This window comes from Danio rerio, chromosome 14 (genome assembly GCF_052040795.2).
Source record: "Danio rerio strain M-AB ecotype USA chromosome 14, GRCz13ab, whole genome shotgun sequence".
Taxonomy (NCBI): Eukaryota; Metazoa; Chordata; class Actinopteri; order Cypriniformes; family Danionidae; genus Danio; species Danio rerio.
In genome coordinates this window covers 30,501,727-30,519,889 of record NC_141034.1, presented here as the reverse complement: position 1 = coordinate 30,519,889, position 18,163 = coordinate 30,501,727, and the positions used below count along the sequence as shown (strand labels likewise).

The window sequence follows — 18,163 nt, the reverse complement described above, 5'->3', positions numbered from 1 at the left end:
TTTCTATTTATTTTTGAATATTAAAAAACAGTAAATACCAAGGCAACATAATTGTAATACAGTTTAGTATATTTGGCTTCGACCCACCACTCAATTAACGTTAGGTTTGAACCTGTTGTGTCCTTCATAAGAAAATGTTTGGGCACCCCGGGTGTAGATGGACAACAAAATAACATGTAATAAAAATAAGAATTAATTTTTTTCTTTAAGAAATATACACAAAGCAAAATGCATGTCAGTATGTTAGATTGAAAAGATCGACAAAAATCTTCTGATTCTTTCATTTCAATACGACTTTTAAGTTGAAATGATATTAATGTGATATGAGTCTGTTAACATTAATGAATAAACAATGAGATCAAAGCTTTTTATCTTGCACTTGTCGCCGTCTACTGATGTAACAACACACCGAATTAAAAAAATCCTTTTCAAAGAACCGAAAAATGAATTAAACTACAGTGCCCATGCACGATCTTGGTGTTACGCTTTCCGCTTGTGATTGGACGATGGCCGACGATGGGTTACGTGGCATAGGAGTTTCTGCGCAGGCGCGGTGCGCTTTTCACCGGCAGTGTCAAGATGGTGGCAATCAGAATGCAGTTTACACTTTATTTTCTGGTGTTGTTAAACATTTACAACAGTTTGGTGTCTGCCTTGTATTTCCATATTGGAGAGACTGAAAAGAAATGCTTCATAGAAGAAATCCCCGACGAAACTATGATAATAGGTGAGTAGGAGAAGCAGAATAAGCCAAGTTTGCAGTGCACGTTAATGCTTAGCATAGTGCTAACTAGCAGGTTTGTCAGGTAGAGTTCATTCGCTGGCAAACAGCTTGACGTCAGCTAATTCAACAAAACATAACGTTACTAATTAGTTAGATTTTTTGCATAACTTCGATTAAATAACATTTTAAATGGACATCTACAAGCTGGCTGACTGGGCTAGGGTAGCAACATTATTAACTTGTTGTTTTAGGGAAAGGTAGTGGTCATTTATTCTACTGACATCTGGGTAAAGTTAGATGTAATGTTTAGTTTTGAGAATTTGATCTTGATATATTCTATATGCCAATATCTAAATGGTATTTTGAGGGCATGCTGCAGTTCGCCCCTGTCTAAGATTGTGACTTCCTGTGTTTGATGTACATTTCCTTAATTGTACAAATTGGACCAGAACAAAATGATTTGGATCCTTTTCTCTTCTTCAAGTGTGTAACTCTGTTTCCACCAGGTAACTACCGCACACAACTCTATGACAAGCAGAAAGAAGAGTATTTGCCTGCAACTCAAGGACTTGGGATGTTTGTGGAAGTAAAAGATCCTGATGAGAAGGTCTGTTTGAACAGCTGTCCTGAGAGTAATAAAACTCCATCTGTGATTGCATTTTACCTTCTCATTTGCTCTTTTTTTTTTTTTTTGTCGTCTTTCAGGTGATCTTGTCCCGCCAGTATGGATCTGAGGGCAGGTTTATCTTCACCTCCCACACCCCTGGAGAGCATCAAATCTGCCTGCACTCAAATTCCTCCAAATTTGCTCTGTTTGCTGGTGGAATGCTTGTAAGTTTTGTTAACTACTATTTCCGGTCTCCCTAAAGCAGCATTTATTCCACTAGTCTGTTTTGGGTTCATTATTAGCTTTTTCACACTTACTTTATTGCCAAATTAAAACTTAGTGTACTACTTTTTATTTGAATTCTTTAATGGCCCTATAAAATAAGGAGATGAACAGCAATGCTTATTTATCAGTAAATGTGTTTTTATTAATTACTGTAACATTTATGCAAATCAACTTTGTACAATATTCTCTAGTTCTGAGCTTGCTTTGTGTTGAGGCAAAGTCTGTTTAGGTTTATACATGTATGATCAGTGTGTGCTAGCATCGAACACCTGAAAGTATTTGCATTGCGTTGTATTTTCATTTGCATCAGGCACTCTGTGTGAATAGCCACTTAGGTTTAGAAAAAAAGTTAGCCTTTCATTTAATCTTCTTTAGACATGAATATCTAATGTCAATGTCTAATTGTTTTTAGCATTTTTCTAAATTGAAAGATGCACATCTTTAATGATAAACAAGGAAAACTTATGAATGTAAATGTAGTTATTGAAACTGAAAATACTGTCCGTACATGATCATTAGCAAAAGGCCAAAATGTACTTAAGTTTTCATGCGTGTGCAGATTGTGTCAGTAAAACAAAAAAGCTAATTGTACTGACATTGCTTGGCCTTTAAAACTGTGAAAACATTGTAGGAACGTCACGCACACATGCTTTGAATTGTTTGTGCATTACCAGTCAACACTGAACAGGGTCATTGTTTTTATAGTCTGAAAAGGAAAAGATTGAACAGGAAAAAAGTGGCTAAAACAATTGATAAAACTCAGTTTTAATACATTTTGATATGTGCAAAGACATTTTTGTGAAAACATTTGGAAATAAAAAGTACACTGTTTAATAAAAAAAACATAAAATGTACAGTAATGAAATGACAGCTGTGGTTTCCAGTTTTTCACCGTTATAAATCAGGTACAAAACGTTATATAAATGTCTAACTTGTATGGTAAACCTATTGTATTTCAATAATTTGTAGTTAGTTAGATACTTTATTAATCTCGAAGGAAATTTAGTCATCCAGTAGCATCCAAAACATACAGAAAATACACAAAATGCACAAAAACAAATACAGCAATGTTTTGATGTACTAACATCTGCACATCATACTTTTGTTACAGACAAAAATGCAAGTCAAGTTTATTTATATAGCACATTTCATACACAGTGGCAATTCAAAGTGCTTTACATAAACAAGAATAAAAAAGACAAGTATAAGAAAATACAAACAAACAATAAAATGATTAAAAACAGATCCAAATGTGTTAAAACAGGTTATAAAAGAATATAAAAAGAAAAAGACATAATAGTACCATACCATAATTATATGGTGTGAAGAGAGACATATTAATCAATGCTCACATCAAAAAACTTTTCCAACAAGCAGAAACATTTTTAAATTATAGAAGGTGCTCAGGTGGCATTGTAAAACACAACTACGAAACACCATCACAGTAACACGCATTAAAAATAATGGAATAAACATGATTGATAAACCTTAGAAGCTAAATAAAACTCTTATGTACATACAGTTGAAGTCAGAATTATAAGCCCCCCTTTTTTTTTTTTAAATATTTACTGTATGATGTTTAACAGAGCAAGGAAATTTTCAAAGCAAGTCTGAAAGTATTTTGTTCTCTTTAATTGCCTTTTCCTCCCTTGTTGCTCGCAAAAGAGTTATTTTAATGTGGAAATCGCACCGACCACCCTCAATTGGAGGGATTAAGTTTTCTCTCAGAGGCTCGTCTCACAAGTTTTATGATCATTGGAGGCCACTACAAAATTATTTTAATGATTTAACACCTCTGGAAGTAATTATTTAAGAAATCATTTTATGGTCGGAATTATCATTATTATTATTATTATTAATTTATTTTTTTTCCGGAATTGTCATGCCCTAAACTAGACGCATTGGTTCAACCTCAGCACAAGTTAAAACTATAATAACCAAGAAGTAGGTAGCACATTATTGTTGATGTAACTAGCTAACATAGCTACTTAATTTTATTTATTTATTTGAAATTATTTATATATTTAGCTAAAATTGTACTATTATTATTATTTTAGTTTGATTGTTATTTTATTTTTTCTATTACTCAATTACTGTCTTCTGTTATGTTTTACATGAAAAGTGGCTATATGTATATGGGTGGGGGGTGTTGGGGTTTAATGTTTACAAAAGTGTTCAAGAAGGAAAAAAGCAGAACTTGGACATTTGTATACAACTAATGCTATCGACTTGTTTTCAATAAATAAAGTTTATAAAGTTTATTTTTTCAAATAAGAAAGTCTTATTTGTTTTATTTCGGCTTGAATAAAAGCAGTTATTCATTTTTTTAAACACCATTTTAAGGACAAAATTATTAGCCCCTTTAGGCTAATTTTATTTTCGATAGTCTACAGAACAAATCATCATTATACATTAACTTGCCTAATTACCCTAACCTGCCTAGTTAACCTAGTTAAGCCTTTAAATGTCACTTTAAGCTGTATAGAAGTGTCTTGAAAAAATATCTAGTCAAATATTATTTACTGTCATCATGGCAAAGATAAAATAAATCAGTTATTAGAAATGAGTTATTAAAACTAATATGTTTAGAAATGTGTTGAAAAAAATATTTCCGTCAAACAGAAATTAGGGAAAAAATAAACGGGGGCTAATAATTCTGACTTCAAATGTACCTCATGAGAAAAAAACAACAACTTAAAATTACCATAGTAATGTCATTGAAACTATAAACAGTGAAGTGTCATGCAGGGAAATCTTGGAAAGTCAAATTATGGTTATTCACTATATATATTAAGGAGACTTGCTGTTAACCAGGTTATGTTTTTTTACTGTAATTTTACTGAATAAAACATTTGGTAAAATTAGTTTACAGTAAAATTGCAGAAAACTCCATGTGTTGACTGCTTATTTGCATGCATTGAATATGGCTGTGTGTGTTTTTTACTCCGTGTAAATGATAGTGATTGCCAAAAATAAGTAAACTCTGGGATCAATGCTAAATGCATTTCTTCACACAGCCTTTTTCTTCTAACTTTTTTTTTTTTTAATACAGCGTGTTCACTTGGACATCCAAGTTGGTGAACACACAAACAACTATGCAGAAATCGCTGCCAAAGACAAGCTGACGGAGCTGCAGCTGAGGGTGCGACAGCTGATGGAGCAGGTGGATCAGATCCAGAAAGAGCAGAACTATCAGAGGGTAAGTGTCCTGGAGGAGTGAGGGGTGAGATCTGGCTTATTCAGAACTGATTGTTTTGAGAACCACATCGAAACAAGCCATTCCTCAAACCGAAGCAGATGGTAGAACACCAGGCTGGGTGTAATTGGTTACTGTAATTAAATGTACTCTTCTGCAGGGATTACTTTTCATTGTTAGATAATTTAATTTGAAAACTGATTAATTAAAAACTGATTAAGTAACATAACGTACTTGCATTAAATACTGTACATCATTTCATAATCAATTCAGAGAATATAATTATATATTTTTGGCTATCTACAATTTAGCAGAATAAAGAGTTTTTTATATAAAGAAGGTTAGATTTGTCTGGCAAATGCACATAATTAAGAAATAAATTCAACACCTTTATGACAATATATGGTATAAATGAAATATGGTGTCATTACTTTGAAACGTTTTGTTTTGAATTTCTTAGGAATCTTTTTAAATAAAGGTAAACAGTCCTGTTTGACTTAGATGTAAAGAATTAAGAGCTTAATTTCTCTTTTCTGTGGGTTGCGATTAATAGGGATTTAAGTATAGTAACATTGAGTCAAGAAATTAAAGAGCCCCTATTATGCATTAAAGATCATGTTTTGTTTTTGGGGGTCTCCAACAACAGCCTTATGTGCATGCAAGATCAAAAAAACACTTATTGTCTTATATGTATTTATTTTGACCTAATTATCATAACGACTCCCATATGATACATGAATAGGCTTTTCTGATCCTTCCTCTAACATACGGCTGATGAATCCCCCGTTGCAGGGTAGATTGCATTAATTAGAAAGTTCACTCATCTTCAGTCATGATCAGTCCCACACACACACGCCTGCAATATGCTTATGTTTGAAGGAAAAGGCATGTTCATGTTTTACTGGATCCGGCTCTTCATATTTGGTATTGTTTTGTCGATACGAACAGCCAAAAGATCTGGATGAATGACGAATCATTTCAAATAACTCTTAAGTCAAATCTTTTCTAAAAAAAAAAAAAAAAAATCAATGTTTTTTATAACAAGGTGCACTTTCAGATTTAAAGCTCAGCTAAATGTTTTCATTCACTTAGAGCTGTGTTGCACACTGCATGGAAGCTCATTTTCATAAACCCATTATAGGGGCTCTTTAAACTACTTATTGAGTCATTGAATTAAATTACTGGCAAAGTAATTAGAAAAGTGTTTTAAAAACAAATTTAATGATGTAATTCGAAATTGATTTTGAAATCACTCACCCAATATTGGATGATAATGATCATGAAACATGCAATACTAGCATGATCACCATCATGTTCTGGCATCTGAGATGTGAAATGATGTTCAATAGTATTTGGATGCTGCCTTTATGATGCAAGCTGACATTGCATCACTCAGCGATGCAATGTCAGACACGATGCATTTAATGGAGTGAGGAACCTCACTGTGATGGGTGGGGTTAGGTGAGCGCATTAAAAAGCATTGAATGCAGCTCAGATTGCACTGCACCAGGTCTGCATCCAGACCCCTCTCATGATGTTTGTTTTGTTTGAATTTCAGTATCGTGAAGAACGCTTCAGACAGACCAGTGAAAGCACCAATCAGAGGGTTTTGTGGTGGTCCATCGTCCAGACGCTGATCCTCGTGGCCATTGGTTTTTGGCAAATGAGGCATCTCAAGAGCTTCTTTGAGGCCAAGAAATTAGTATAAAACTGTATTTGGATTGGTTTTTAACTTGTGATTATCAGTTGATACAGTACACACGCGATTTTGAAGATTGCCTGCTTCATGTGTGGTCAAGACTGCTGAAAACTCAACATGCTCTCGGTTCAGATCCCACCCTAAATTGCCCTGTATTGAGATACACTGTTCCTTTTGTGTAATGTGAATCTAGTTTTCCTGTAATGCAGTGCAGTTTGTTCTGAACTGTCCGCAGGTAATATGCACTCAACCAAGTAGTTTACTGGATTCAGAACGCAAAATCGCATAGTGGTTGCCTTACATTTTTATAGCCCCTTTACTTGTTACAGTAATATCTGACATTTGTTTCAGATCGATGAAGATTATATTGATGCTAAACTGGGTTGTGAGTGTGATGTTTCTCCCAAATGACTTTAGTTTTTTTCCCTCAAACATTTTCAAGATAAACGTATCTGAGCTTATCCTGGTGGCAGGTGTAAATGTCTTCTGTTGTTTGGTAATGCAGTAATTAGTTTGCTATTTAAAGTTTTTCTCCGAGTGAATGTTTCTTGGTGTTTTCTTTTATTCTTTATTCAGTTGGTCCATGCTTTATCTTCTGTACCCCATTTTATTATATCTTTTCTAAGAATCATGATCACTCATTAGTATTAAGTCTTCCTTTTTGATAGCTACAGCTTGTTTACCTTAATGATTCTGAATTCATTTGTACATGTTTAAAAGTTATACACTCAAATAAATGGCAAAATGTAGTTATCAAAAAGTGAAATGTTTAATTAGGAGATATATCCCCATTGCATATGTCTGCTAACCTGTGGAAACCATTTTTCCAATTTGCACATAACATTATCATTTGTCTATATTTTTTACACATTTATTTTTCTCGCCAACTCCTCAGGATAATGTAGAGATGTCAGTGATTTATTCACCCTTACATTGGTCTGTCCAGAATGCACTGTAAAGATCTGAAAGGATATGTGCGATGTGTTTGCTTTTACATCTGTCATAGCCGGTGTCATAATGGCGTATTTCTTTAAAAAATAGTTGTTTGAGTGTTTTGTTACTCGCAGATTATTGCTCAGAATTGCTTTTACTTTTCCTGCATCTTTTTTTGTTTTAGTTTATAAGCAGCCACACAGGGAAATGGGTTAATCTTTTTAAGCAGGGACAGGGGAGGGACATTTTTGTTGGTGAGAAATCTACCCCATAATTGCACTCAGAATAAAGTTTCCCACTCCCCCAAAATCGTCTCAGTTCTTATTTTATTTTAATGTAATTACACTAATTGTTAGTGTATTATATCAATGTAAAGAATTGGTGCGGTAAAAAAAAAGTGTTTAAATACTGCTACTGTTCATTTACTGTGCACATGCCTATACACACACACACACACACCTATATATATATATATACATACATATATACATACATAAAGTTGAAGTCAGAAATATTAGCCCCTGTTTATTTTTTCCCTAATTTCTGTTTAACGTACAGATTTTTTTCAGCATATTTCTAATCATAATAGTTTTAATAACTGATTTATCTTTGCGATGAGGACAGTAAATAATACTTGACTAGATATTTTTAAGACACTTCTATACAGCTACACAGTGTCATTTAAAGGCTTAACTAGGTTAATTAGGTTAAGTAGACAGGTTATGGTAATTAGGCAAGTTATTGTATAATGATGGTTTGTTCTGTAGACTATCAAAAAAATAGCTTAAAGGGGCTAATAATATTGACCTTAATGTTTTTTAAAAAATCAAAAACTGCATTTATTCAAGCTGAAATAAAACAAATAAAACTTTCTCCAGATGAAAAAATATTAGACACTGTGGAAATGTCCTGTTAAACATCATATGGAAAATATTTGATGAAAGAAATAAAAAAAAAATATATATATATATATATAGTAGTCAAAATTTAAAGTTATTTTGAAAAAAAAAACCTGTAACCCCTGGCTTCCATATATTTATGTGTGTCATTAGTTAAAGGTTTTCAGCTTTCTTCGAAACATGTTCTCAGCATGAATAAGGATTGTCATGAAAGTTTGAAACACTCGAGGGAAAGTAAATACTGAGTAGTGCATTTTCATTTTTGGCTGGAAATGGCACAGTGGTAGTCTATGGAAAATGATAAAGGTATAGTTCACCGTAGAACATTGTCATCATTTACTCACATTGACCTGTTGCAAAGCTGTTTTATGTACAACACAAAAGGTCAAATGTTGGAAACTTAAGAATTGACCTCTCCATAGGTATGTTTTTCCCAATGTTATTTCAATGGTGACCAGTTTTCTTTAAAATATCTTATTTTGTTTTGACAAAAAATTAAAACTGGTACGTCAAGGTTGAGTAACTAATGACAGTTTTCATTTTTTTGGCAAACTCCTTTTAAAATTAGCTTTAACAGTAACTAGTAGATAATCAAGTTTACTAATGTACAGTAGTCAACAGTTAAAATGGGTCAAAACCTTTTCCTCAAGTTATCCTAAAACAATTGAACAACACCCATTCTTGTCTTACACCTTTTTGATCCACCTCCAATATATATATATATATATATATATATATATATATATATATATATATATATATATATATATATATATACACGTGTGTGTGTGTGTGTGTGTGTATTTTACTGCCATTACTGTCAATATCATCAATAAATTTGGCCAGATTATGGACAGCAGCAGTATTTAAATTTAAAGGAAATCTACCCAATAATTGCCCCTAGAATAAAGTTTCCCAATCATCCAACATTGGCTCAGTTCTTATTTTAATATTATTTTCCTAATTGTTGGTGTATTCCAGTAATATTAACCACTGTTGATTTAATATGAAGAATTAGTGTGCTAGAATAGTTTACATATTGCTATTATCTATCTACACACTGGCTGAGATACTTGATTATCTTGAATATTTCTGTGTTAAAGCTTTCTTTAAAAGGATAGTTTGCCCAAAAATGAAAACTGTCATCATTAGTAACTCAACCTTGATTTAACGGTTTTAATTTTTGTGAAAAAAGAAAATATTTCTAAGAAAACTGGTTACATTGAAATAACTAGGAAATACATATACTATGGGGAACTCAATCCTTAACGGTTTCCAACATTTGAACTTTTGTGTTGGACATAAAACAGGTTTGAAACAGGTCAATGGTGAGTAAATAATGACAATGTTCTTCGATGAACTATCATTATCTATAGCAGGCATGTCCAAACTCGGTCATGGAGGGCCGGTGTCCTGCAAAGTTTAGTTCCAACCCCAATCAGACACACCTGCTAGCTAATCAAGCTCTTGCTAGGCTTTCTAGAAACATTATTGTAGGTGTGTTGAAGCAAGTTGGAGTTAAATTCTGCAGAGCACCGGCCCTCCAGGACCGAGTTTGGACGCCCCTGACTGATCAGGGGGAGAACTAACTGGGACTAAAAATCAGCCCTGGCACAGTAGCCACACCAGCCCACATTACCACACAGACACAGCCCCATCCACGGACACGTACATTCAGTACTTATATTGGTGTAAAGATGGTGAAATAATATAAGAAGTGCCTTCTGTAATGGATATTTAAACATTTAATGTATGTGACTGGAACAAAAACAACCCATTTAGAACAAATTTATACTTGCAATCATTTCATTCATTTATTTTCTTTTCGGCTTTGTCCCTTTATTAATCCGGGATTGCCACAGTGGTATGGACCGCCAACTTATCTAGCATATGTTTTTTCCGATACCGCCTTTACTTTTTTACAGTCCATCTCTGACAATTAGCTTCTGTTGCACTTACTGATTGTTTGACATTCTAGCCAGATTTTGATTACATCCCCGTTACCTCTGATTGGGTCAGCTCCTCTCGAAACAGCCAGCTATTGAGGATTGAGCCAATGCTTAACATTTATTATTATTATTACTATTATCATCATCATCGTCATCATCAAAAATTATTATTATTAATTTTTTTCTTTTTTTTTTTATGTTTGGCACCAGAATTTTAGGAAGTGACTATTTGGTTCTGTTTGACTCGTTGAATGGAAACGGTGCTTTATGTGACAAACTTATCGTTTTAATACTGATTTCCATGGATTCCCCTCTAATCAACTAATTAATATCTGTTAAAACAAGTACTAATATGTATGATGATGAGCAAGCTCTTACGTTTAACTGTTTAATAAAGGTGTTAATAAAATTCTGCAGCTTTTCTTTATTGACAGTCTGAAATTCATAATTTTCAAAGGTGATATGTTCATTTAAGCATCTAAGCTACATGTTTTTAAGCTGAAAAAACATAATAAAACTAAATCAATCCATGTCATGATCCCTGCAGAACAATTTCATCATTCAAGAATCCGCTCTCTACATACTTAGAGATTTCTTCTTCTATTTCCGCTTCCTATCGTAAACCAAGAACAGCCATGTTTAATATTATTAAAATAACTTATAGACACTTGTGCAGAGACCCTCATTCTGCTGTGGCGACCCCAGATTAATAAAGGGACTAAGCTGAAAAGAAAATGAATAAACTGTATTGTCATTCTCAACATTCATATCATTTATTAACACTTTACAACATACCTTACGATTTAGAGTCATTCAAACACCTGTGTGGATTTTATATATATATATATATATATATATATATATATATATATATATATATATATATATATATATATATATATATATATATATATATTGTCAATAAATTAATAACTATATGCTTTCAAATTAGTCGTTTTAGTTTATCATTAAATATAATGAAAAATCACAAGCTGGTATCTTTGTTATAAAATAACAGAACAAACTAATAATGAACAAGCAATTTAATAAACCCAAACAGAAAGTGAAGAGAAAAATCTTTGCCTGAATTTTCACACATTTTTGTTTATTTGCTGGAACAAGCATTTTTAAAATGAGTAAATGAATTAGCAGATTTAGACACAGCTAGTTTTATTATTGAATGAAACTGATTATTGCTCATTAATATGCTGAATATGATCTCAGCGTTATCGTTAACCGTAACTGTTACGTTAGTTGCAACAGCGTTTGCAGTGTAAGTTAAATGGGTTTACACTGAAAGTACAAAACGAAAGCTAATATTAGACATAATTTAGATGAGAACGATTTAAATTGACCCTGATTTTAAAAAACACTCACCAAACGGACAGAAATGACTCTTCAGCCGGGAAATGTTTACGAATTTTATTTTGCTCCAAACACCGCCGTGAAGGAAACGCTAAAGTTGTTTTTCTGCGGTTATGCACAAGCTCCGACCACGTCACAAAACTGACCAATCACATAACAGTAGTAGAACGTTGGAACGCGGGTTCGATCGTGACGCAAGAGCAAATGAGCTCTCTCGGTGAAATTCCTTCATTGCTTTATTTGACAGATATTGAGAAGCTGTACAAAGTTTGCTCGGAGTAATTTGCTCTGCTAATACTGTCAATTGATAGTGTACGGTTTTATTGAGGATCACTTTGATAGATTACCTTTACTTGCAGTAAATTTCAGTTTTTATTGTAAGTGTATTTTGCTTTTCTCATCTATAAGTGTACGTAAGTTTACCCAACAATGTTACTTACCGTCCTCGGAGTTATTGCTCTCTTCCTGAGAGGAAGAAACGCCAACAACACCGAAGAAGAGGGCCAGAATGATGTACCACCTGTGGGGAACAGTGACGGTAAACGATAAGTCCATCTTATGTAACACATGTGCTTAATTTTCTTAACTGCAGTCTGTGTAGATATCTACGCTTATTTTTACCTTACTGGGAGAAAACACTACAAAACACAGTGAATATGGTTAATTGGTTCTAATATAATTCTATTGGTTTAAACACAGGGGTGTCAAACATTCACCACACAAATGTGTCTAATCATATTTCATGAAGTCATTTTCTTTGCTTCAAAATGAAAGGTTTAGTTCACCCAAAAATCAAACCCAAACCCTGAGACCTTAAATAACAAATTAAGGTATTTTAGGTGAAATCAGAGAGCTCCCTCATCCACTATTCACAGCAAGAGACTGCTTAGTCAAACATGAAAGGTACTAAAATGAAGGCCAGTGGGGTATGGCAAAAATGCTATCTCAATAATTATTATCCATATTGAACAATAACGATATATATTTTGATATAAGAGCAATTCCAGCATTATGGATGTGACATTTGCAGTAAAAACTCAAAACATTTATGTTTGCATTATATTTAAACATCTGTTTATATTATCCAAAACAGCTAAATACAGTTAAGGGATCAGAAGAAATCAATCTGTAAAATTTTTTTATACTTTAAATGAGAAAAATAGGCAAACGTTATGAATTTGATCAAAAAAGTTATGCACGTGACGTCTCTCCATCTCTGTGAAATTTGCACTTGTGTGACTTCAAATATACGGACATTGAGTAGTTTTAAAGTACGTTAAACACAAAAGCCTACACAAAAAAGGGTTTCGCTATTTTGGTAAAAACGTAAATTTTTTGTCATTTAACACTTGCTTGGGATTACTCACAAGTTGTTAATGCTTTCAGATTACAGAAAAACATTAGAGGGTCCATTAAATGGCATAACATATTCTTGGTTGATAAATTTTCAGTGACCGAAAATTCTGTACATTTCTAATATCAACACTTTTTTAGATTCCCATTGTTGTACATTACTGCTGTGATCAATATGGAGTAAAAAAGTCCAGAGCTTCTCATCGTTAAAGACAGAAATGTTATCACAATTTGATATATGTCACCTAAAATATCTTAAATTGTGCTCTTGATCAAAACATGCTGAATGCTGGAGAAAATGTGGAAATGTATTGATCAGTTCCACATATTTTGGGATTGTAATATACATACCTATTGGCAATATTTGAATAAAGAGATAAATGCAATAATGGGGATTAAATCTGCAAGGTTATTTTAAAACTATGTACCTGGGAATTTACTCTTCAAAAATACCCCACAAGTATGCACATCTTCTAAATAAACTACTAACAACTAGCATAAAGGCCATTACAAAGAATGAGATGATATTGTAAAAGAGGTGTACAATTAATGAGTAAACTACACTTTAGGACACGTCTCCACCTGCTGGAGGTTTGTGTGAAGTGTGATTTTTTTAGGTCAATCCACGACAGGCCGAAACATGCCAAAGTTCAAGCACAAAACACACTCAAAATATTGTACAATTATCCCTATTCATGAAAATGACCTAAAATAAATTATTAAAGCCCTCAATCAATGCCATTTGAGTTTGACACCACCGTTGTAAGTTAGCACAAAGCAATGACCTTAAAGTAACTTCGTAATTTACAGCATTCATTAATATTCTTAATAACTATTAACAAAAATAATTTGCATAAAACTAAAATCTTTTCTACATGAATCTTTTCTTTAGGTCGAGAAATCGATGACTGGTGTAAAGAGTCATCACTGGAAGAGCCTGTCAGTGTTCACAGTGAGGAACCATCACTAGTAGAGCCTGTCAGTGTTCACAGTGAGGAACCATCACTAGTAGAGCCTGTCAGTGTTCACAGTGAGGAACCATCACTAGTAGAGCCTGTCAGTGTTCACAGTGAGGAACCATCACTAGTAGAGCCTGTCAGTGTTCACAGTGAGGAACCATCACTAGTAGAGCCTGCCAGTGTTCACAGTGAGGAACCATCACTGGAAGAGCCTGTCAGTGTTCACAGTGAGGAACCATCACTAGTAGAGCCTGCCAGTGTTCACAGTGAGGAACCATCACTAGTAGAGCCTGCCAGTGTTCACAGTGAGGAACCATCACTGGAAGAGCCTGTCAGTGTTCACAGTGAGGAACCATCACTAGTAGAGCCTGCCAGTGTTCACAGTGAGGAACCATCACTAGTAGAGCCTGCCAGTGTTCACAGTGAGGAACCATCACTGGTAGAGCCTGTCAGTGTTCACAGTGAGGAACCATCACTGGTAGAGACTGTCAGTGTTCACAGTAAGGAACCATCACTGGTAGAGACTGTCAGTGTTCACAGTGAGGAACCATCACTGGTAGAGACTGTCAGTGTTCACAGTGAGGAACCATCGCTGGAGGAACCATCACTGGATCTTAGCTTCTTCTCGGCTGAGTCAAGCTGGAGTGAAGATCTCTCTTCAGACTCCGTAACTGTTGCGTCGAGCTGGAGTGATGATCTCTCTTCAGGCTTCTTAACTGCTGAGTCTGGCTGTGGTGATGATGAACCTCTATTTGTTTTCTCTGCTGAGCCTGAGAAATTGATGGAGGACAAAGTGACACAAATCATTGGTGAGTTTACTACCATGACCCTACAGTTATCCAACACACATGCAAATTTTAACAGTACTTTATGCTTTAAACAGACTTTAGTATGCATCTTGTCAGGAATAGCTGAAAATGCACCTATTTATGAACATTTAATATATGAGGTATTCATATTTAAGGGATGATTCACCCCAAACTGGAACTTCTGTCATCATTTGCTTACCCTTTACTTGTTCTAAACCTATCTGAGAATCTTCCTCCTGTTGAAAATTAAAAAAAAATAATACTTGAGGAAAGCTTGAAACCTGTAACTATTGACTTTCATAGTATTTGTTTTTCCTACTATGGAAGACGGTAGTTACAGGTTTTCAGTTTTCCTCTAAATTTCTTCTTTATTTAACAGAGGAAACTCACAAATGTTTGGAAACACTTGAGGGTGAGTAAATAATGACTACATTTTCTTTGTTGGGTGAACTATACCTTTTAGGTGAGGCTGAATATTTTATACTCATTTGTTTATTTCATCACCAGATAAACTTTTAAGGGACAAATATTCAGTGTAGTATCTCAATTTATTTATGAAAGAGGAAACGTTTTAGATGAAGGTACTGTACCATTGTTGATTTCTGGTCTCTTCTTTGTCTTTTCACAGAGATCAATTCTCACAGCTATGAAATTGAATCTCAGCTGGGTGAAGGAGGCTGTGGAGCCGTTTTCGCAGGGACCCGTCTAGAAGATGGCCTTCAGGTGGCAGTAAAAGTGTGCGATTTCAAGGAGGAGAAGCGATTCATCAGTGTTGTAAGTCTCATTTACTGTTTTCTTGTCATATTAATCACAGACTACAAATGCTTTTTATTCTAGACATTGGCAACAGTTTGTCCAGGACTTGTTCACTAAAAATACCTTTTTTATCAAATGATTTTTACAACTGTCTTTCTTCTAGGATGGGATTGAAAATCCACTTCCACTGGAGATCGCTCTGCACTTTCTTGCCAATAAAAGCCCCAAGGTTAAGGAAATCGTTGAGCTTCTAGACTGGAAGGTGGAGGATGATAACTACTTCATGGTGCTAGAGCAGCCCATACCCTGCATGAGCTTGCATGAATTCCTTCTCGACTGCAAAGGGATTGTTCCAGAGGACAAGTTACGAAAAATCATGTACCAGACAACAATTGCAGCCCAAACATGCTGCCAGCGTGGAGTTCTTCATCGTGATATCAAGCTGGAGAACTTGCTGATTAATCCGGACACTCTTGAGGTCAAACTGATTGACTTCGGGTGCGGCGAGCTTCTTACTGAGGACAGTTACCAATCCTTTAGAGGTATGTTCATCCATTCAAAGCTGTAAGAAGGGTCTTAAACTCGATGCTGATGAGTCAAGATTTATTTTTTACGTGACTCTTGAAACATTCGCTGTTGTTTAAACTGTTGCTTGAAACAAATTCTCTTTCAGGCACCAGAGAGTACTTCCCTCCAGAGTTTTTGACAACTGGAAGATACCACGGGGAACCAGCGACAGTCTGGTCACTTGGAGTTGTTCTGTTTCTGCTAGTTTTCTACAGATTTCCAGAACAAAGTGACATGCCCAGAATGAACAACAGAAGGTTGAGGATTAAGGGCTTGTCAAGAGGTGAGATCTTCACTTAGGCTAAAGATGGTCGCATACGATAATTTGAATGTCATTTAAACAAGCATGTATAAACTCTTTCTTTCTGCACAGACTGCTGCGATTTCTTCCACGGCTGTCTGCAGTTCAACTACAAGGATCGGCTTGAACTGCAAAACCTCAGTTCCCATAAGTGGTTTAGGGTATCGAATACATTTTGACATTAGCTTCTTACACTCTCATAAGCCAGGTTTCATTTGACATTAGCCATCTTACACTGTCACAATCAGGTTTCCATCTCAACGTGACGTGAGTTAGTTGCATTTCCATCAAATTGTTAGAGCAGCTCACCGCTATGTTAGAGTTTATTCGACAAATTTGTGTTTCCATCTCCTATTTTAAGCATTAACACATTTTTTTTGCACAAGCACCATCTCCATTACTGATTTCAACACATTTCAGCACAGGTGAATGGAAACCAAGCTATATCTTATGTCCTTCCATTTCTAATTTTTAATGTGCACATATTGCTTTCTTTTACTACATGTTGTTTGTTTAATCTATTTATGCTTTAAAATTGGTCTCTGTTTATGTTTCAGACGAGAACAAGGAGGAATGAGGAGAACTGTCCTTCTTTAACAGATGGATCTAGTCAATCTAACACCCCATAGCTTCCAATTAAATTACTTGTAAATAAAAAAAAGAAATGATAAAGCACTTTACAATTTGGACCTTTATATAGTGTATGTGCCTCTGCCTGCACTTTAACATCAGCTTTTTGCACTAATTCTTGCACTTTTACATGCTAAAATAAAATGTATAATAAAATTAAAAAAAAAAAAAACAAGAGATATATCTCAGTCGTTCCCAATCCAGGTCCTTATATTTTTGGTTGTCTCTGTGAAAATGTTATTTGAGACAGATCAGAGAGACTTTTGGACCAATGATTACTGGGAACAACTGATATATATACAGGGTTTCCAATTAACATTATCACTCACCATCCATTTGACCACAAAACTGGAAAAATAAAAATGTAATATTAAAATAAATAAATGATTAATATAAAACAATATAGCATATAAAATAAATTAAATTCAATTCACATTTATTTGTATAGCACTTTAACAGTGAAGATTGTGTCAAAGCAGCTTCACATAAAAGATCATAGTAAATTGAAATACCTGTAGTGTAGTTCAGTTTTTAAAGTTTAAGTTCAGTTCAGTTTAGCTCAGTTCAGTGTGGTTCAGTAATCACTACTGAGAGTCCAAACACTGAAGAGCAAATCCATCAATGCGCAGCTCTATAGATCCCGAACCATGCAAGCTAGTGGCGACAGCGGCGAGGAAAAAAAAAACTTCACCAGTTGGCGAAACCTCGAGAGAACTAGGCTCAAATGGGTACGACCATTTCTCCACTGGCCAAACGTCTTGTGCAGAGCTACAGTCAAAGCACCGGGGGCTGGAAGCTGGGCCTCAGCGAAGACTTGTCTGTCCCTTAAAATAAAACAATTGCAAAACCGTCTATATTAAAATATAAATCTATAACTGGCCATGTTATTTACCAATCAAAATTTTTCTAGAAACAACAACAAAAAAGAAAACATTGACAAATAAATAAAACAATGAAAAAGTTCACACAATAATTTAAGTTATTTATTACTCATCCTCATGTTCATCTTCAGAATGACTTTAATCCAGACTCAAAGTCTGACTCAAACAACCTTAAAAACGGACCATACGTCTTCACATAAAACAATTTTATTCAGTTTCTTCTCCTCAGTGTCAGTATAGGGCTGCGTTC

At 34.5% G+C, this 18,163-nt stretch overlaps 2 protein-coding genes across 2 annotated transcripts; both read left to right on the top strand.

The window, feature by feature from the left end:
- Window positions 1–567: 567 nt before the first annotated feature.
- Window positions 568–7,753, top strand: tmed9 (transmembrane p24 trafficking protein 9). The gene is made up of 5 exons (NM_001033108.2): window positions 568–727; window positions 1,231–1,331; window positions 1,430–1,555; window positions 4,669–4,815; window positions 6,371–7,753. Exons 1-5 carry the CDS (start codon window positions 580–582, stop codon window positions 6,518–6,520), a joined length of 672 nt encoding a protein of 223 aa, NP_001028280.2. The 5' UTR covers window positions 568–579; the 3' UTR covers window positions 6,521–7,753.
- A 4,133-nt stretch (window positions 7,754–11,886) lies between these two features.
- pimr212 (Pim proto-oncogene, serine/threonine kinase, related 212) lies at window positions 11,887–17,063 on the top strand. The gene is given in 7 exon segments (NM_001127469.1): window positions 11,887–12,195; window positions 13,903–14,778; window positions 15,407–15,552; window positions 15,698–16,076; window positions 16,208–16,384; window positions 16,475–16,563; window positions 16,960–17,063. Coding segments are annotated over 7 exon segments (1,848 nt in total). The 5' UTR covers window positions 11,887–12,086; the 3' UTR covers window positions 17,032–17,063.
- Window positions 17,064–18,163: the final 1,100 nt, after the last annotated feature.